This window comes from Lycium ferocissimum, chromosome 1, assembly GCF_029784015.1.
Source record: "Lycium ferocissimum isolate CSIRO_LF1 chromosome 1, AGI_CSIRO_Lferr_CH_V1, whole genome shotgun sequence".
In the NCBI taxonomy this organism is placed as follows: Eukaryota; Viridiplantae; Streptophyta; class Magnoliopsida; order Solanales; family Solanaceae; genus Lycium; species Lycium ferocissimum.
Window position 1 is genome coordinate 61,818,287 of NC_081342.1, and position 4,180 is coordinate 61,822,466.

General features: G+C 36.2%; 1 protein-coding gene across 2 annotated transcripts; it reads left to right on the forward strand.

Moving 5' to 3' along the window:
- The first annotated feature begins 425 nt into the window (after window positions 1-425).
- On the forward strand, window positions 426-3,087 carry LOC132056750 (uncharacterized). Of its 2 annotated transcripts, none has more exons than XM_059449081.1 (3): window positions 426-614; window positions 1,293-1,456; window positions 2,340-3,087. In XM_059449081.1, the coding sequence occupies exons 1-3, from the start codon at window positions 580-582 to the stop codon at window positions 2,900-2,902; spliced, it is 762 nt and encodes a 253-aa protein (XP_059305064.1). In that variant the 5' UTR covers window positions 426-579; the 3' UTR covers window positions 2,903-3,087. The 2 variants fall into 2 exon arrangements, with proteins under 2 accessions (XP_059305064.1, XP_059305073.1); XM_059449090.1 differs by having other exon boundaries at window positions 427-614; window positions 1,302-1,456.
- The last annotated feature ends 1,093 nt before the right edge of the window (window positions 3,088-4,180 follow it).

A 4,180-nucleotide genomic window follows, 5' to 3' on the forward strand; every position in this document is an offset into this window, starting at 1 on the left:
TTACAGTTACTCCAATATTTGCCGCTAATACTGTGTGGAAAGACATTCGAGGGACTGTGTTTAGTAAAATTTTCACTCTCTAATAGGAATATAGTAGGAACCATGACTATGTAGGGTCCTATCAACGGCTAATATATATACGAGTGAGTTTGAGTTTGGTGCACTGTCAATGTAGAAGAATTTTACGTAGAGGTAATCACCTTAATTTTATTTTAAAAATATTAGCATCTTTTTAAAAATTATAATTAGAAATTATTAAAGGCAATTTGAATCCTGGTTATACTGTAATTAAAATTATTTCCTAGTTTTAAAAGTATTTCCTTTCCCAAATCACCACTTTTTGAGAGACGTACGGGAGCATTTTGATCAGCTATGTAAAGTGCGGGACTACTTTGAAGGTGAGGTGAAAATATAAGTCATTCTTTTTAACGAAGTCCTAATAATTGTAGAAGAGTGAATCCAAGGCAAAATAGGACGAGGATTTGGTTTTCTCTATATCTGTATAAGGATGAGGAAGGAAATTAAAGTCATTAAGTAAAATTGTTTTGGTTTTCTTGGTCTTGGTGTTGGTGGGATTTGATGATGAAAACTAATACTATGGATTTATCAATCAGGTATTCGCTTTTGTTTTCTATTTATAATAATAATAATTACATCTCTGTTATTGCAATTTGTATCCTCTTCCTAATCCTGCAAATTTTTCACTCTTATTTTTTAACTAAAAATCTAAGCCTTTTTCGCAAATTTCTCTTCTTTTAACCCTAAAGGAACCTTTTTTTAATCCACCCTTGGGTCCTCTTTTTTGCAATATTTTCTCTTCTTTAACTTTTTTTTTTTTTTGATAAATAAATCCAAGCTTGCTTCCTGGGTTTTACAAATTTTGTTTGTATCTAATATTTTTGAAATTGTCAGCCTTTGAATCCTAAAAGCACATTTAAAAAAAAGAAAAAAAGCCAAGCTTGGTTCTTGATTTTTGCAATTTGTTTAAGTTGTTTGTTGTATTACTACAAGAATTGTACCCTACATAAGACTTTCAATTTTGGACTGCTACAACAATAACTTACATGCCCATCTAGGGTATTTAGGGTGCGTAGAGTGTACACAGACCTTACCCCGCATCAAATCGTTTGGTTCCTTTGCTCATATTGTGAATGTCTTATCATCTAATTTGATTTGTATGTGTGTGTTGAACAAGTGAAGTATCTTGTTAATAAACAGACATATCCTCCTTGTGCTTTTATCGTTTTCTAGTGACACTTACATATATATATCTCTTTCTTGTTTGTTGACAGTATCTGCAGCCGCCCGGGTGAAGAAGTTCTCCCTCTCTGTGCCTCTCCCCGTAGCCTCTTCCTCAGCACATGGACGTTTTTCTCTCAAAGCTTCGACGCCGTGGTTTCATCTTTCAAGAAGTTTAGGTGGGCCGTGTCAGGGTTTGGTGTAGCAGGACGTGCTGGTAATTAAGTCTTTTTACCTCAACATTATATTGGGTTTCTTCATGCCTTAGAAACTATATATGAGGTTAATTTAAGCTTAGCAATCTATAACATAGATTATCTTATTCTACTATTGTTGTTACTACTACTTTGGTTATCTTTATTATTTTGGCTGTCAGTGCTTTCTCTTTCTTCAATATTTTCATCATAGCTTATTTACTCTTGCATCTTTTTTCAAACCTGTTCTGAAAAAGGATTTTTCTTGAGCCGAGGGTCTATCGAAATAAACCTCTCTACCCCACAAAGGTAGGGGTAAGGTCTGCATACACCCCACCCTCCCGAGACCCCACTTGTCGGATCACACTGGGTATGTTGTTGTAATCTATCACATAGATGGAAGCTGAAACTTAAGGAATGCATATGTAGTCAGTGTGTTATAGTCTTTGAGCAGAGGTAATAAAAGTCTATCAAGTTGTTCTGCCCATTATATTCCTGTTTGATCATAGGATTTCCTTTGAAGTTCTTTTATCAAAGAAATTTCTGTCAGCTGTTACAGATCTTTTCCTAACTCACTTATGAATAGTAGGTACATTAACGTTTGCTTGGTTAATTCTAGCCCACATTATCCTTTTTGCAGTTTTGACATGTGAAGATATTCCCTAAACCTCTTAGTTAAACATGCTCAAAAAAAAAATGACTAGCTTTATGTGGTGTTTTCTAGCTTTGGTGGAATTTCTTTGCTGATACTGTTTGGAGACGAGAAGTTGCTTCTTTTTTAGTCTTTGAAGTGGTGATTTTTTGTGCAAAGTTGCCATCTCCAATTGTCTTGGTGTGCTCAATGCCGTGTGTTTTTTGTAACTTTCTTTGAGATGCTGAATTCCTTTTTTCCTGTGTTTCTTTCAGGGCGTTTCATTTATGGTAATGATTTATGGTGGTTTCTTTTTAGTTACGTTCCATGGTCATGCATGATCTTTGCCTTAGTGAAGTTCACTGGTGCTCGACATGTTTACAAAATCTTGATGGTTCTCGACATTATTATCTTTCCTGTTGGCTCCATAATTCATAGTGTTGTGGTGTACTCTGTTGTTTATTGGTATCGCGACATGCCTTTCCGGTTAATGGGTGCCAAGGCGAAATTTATGATAGAGGTCATTCCTATGATAATGGCAGTAACCTTGCATCACCTTTTGGAGTTCAATTATGGGTATCTCGAGCTACTGCTAGGCTTCAGCACATATTTCTATACCTTTGCGCATTTCACGCACGTAGCATATGACATTGGAGTAAAAGACATATTGGTGGGATTAGTAATGCAGGTTCTTGGTTACATGCTGAACGTAGAATTGTTAGTTAGAGCTTTGGCTTTGAGCTTCTGCTTAGGTTATAGTTTCTATAGATACGTGACTTATTGTGCTCCTGAAGTACCTGTGCATTCTAAAAAGGAGTTGGAGCGGCTGCCTTGCTGATTTGAAGGTGTTTGTAGAAGGACAAATCATTAGTATCTCATAAATTATGAGTTGTTTGCTCTCTTTATTTTTGTCATGTGATGAGTCTTTGATTCACACATTTGTTCTTGCTCTATCTTGTGCCCTTATCACTGTATTTTAACCGTATCAATGGAAAAAAAAAAAGGGCAAAATATTGGTACCAATTTCAACAGGATTAATGGCCAGCAGTAGTATATTCTCTTTATTATTATAGAAGAGCCATGGGATGAGCTGCTGATGGTTGACCTGTCAGTTTTTTGGTGCTGTTACTGCCAATGGCCACATGCTTATCTGTGGTGAACTATGGAGACAAAACTATTTCTGATCACGGTAATTTGGTTGCCAGTGCCACTAATAGTCATCAATCCTCTATCCGTACTCCTTCCTCATAGTCCTAGTGGGTTGATCAATACGGGAGAGGGAAAATGAGGCTGCACAATTGTTAAAAAAAGATCCGAGGAGTCGATTATGTTACTACTGAATTTGCTGACCTTTTGATGACGAGAAAAATCAAAGAAAACATAGACCAACCTTCTCATCAATCGTCCGAGAAATACAAACCCCATTTGATTCTTCCAATTCCCTTGTTCCAACAACTCACTGGCGTTTACACTCTTATACTCTATGCTTCTCCAAACATTATTAGGATTTAAGAGTGATGCTTTGCTTATGTCCCGTCATTATTGCTGCTGTCGATGTGTTTGCAACCTTTATTTCAGTCTTTGTATTAAAGTTCCATAAGTTTGTTTGGAGAATATTCTTCTTAGACGGTGGTAGCTCAATGTGTATATTAACGGACAGTATTGGTAGCTCTTATAGGGAATAATAATGCAGCAGTTTTGCTTCATTGATTTTCTACATCTGTATATTTGTGGCTTTATTTGCATATTCAACGAATGAGAAGATTAAAAGTGGTTACGTCGATTGCAATGAGGAACCAGCATGCTTTTGGAGTGGCTTGTCTCCTCTTTCTGTGCCACAGAGGAACTTTTTTCTTAGTTCTTCTTCTTGTAGTCAATGCACCTTCTACTCTTATTTCTGGCATAACATGGATATGTTAATTTGAAATGTGATTTGATGATCTGGGTTTTGCTTTTCATGGCTCAAGTAAGAAATTTTAAGTAAGATAAAATAGTTGGGTTATGGTTAATGAGTTGAAAGAGTTGGGGTTTTTGAAAACTTGGAGGAAAAATGACCGATGGAGTGTGAGAGAAATGGAATTTTTGGCCAAATTATTGCTTTTCCCGGCCAAGAGAG

What these genes read in the sequence shown, in the direction of transcription:
- LOC132056750 (XM_059449081.1), top strand. Translation starts at nt 580, where the DNA reads ATGATGAAAACTAATACTATGGATTTATCAATCAG. An exon ending in ACTATGGATTTATCAATCAG is followed by an intron (nt 615 to 1,292) that starts GTATTCGCTTTT and finishes GTTTGTTGACAG; the next exon opens with TATCTGCAGCCGCCCGGGTG. An exon ending in TGGTGTAGCAGGACGTGCTG is followed by an intron (nt 1,457 to 2,339) that starts GTAATTAAGTCT and finishes TGTTTCTTTCAG; the next exon opens with GGCGTTTCATTTATGGTAAT.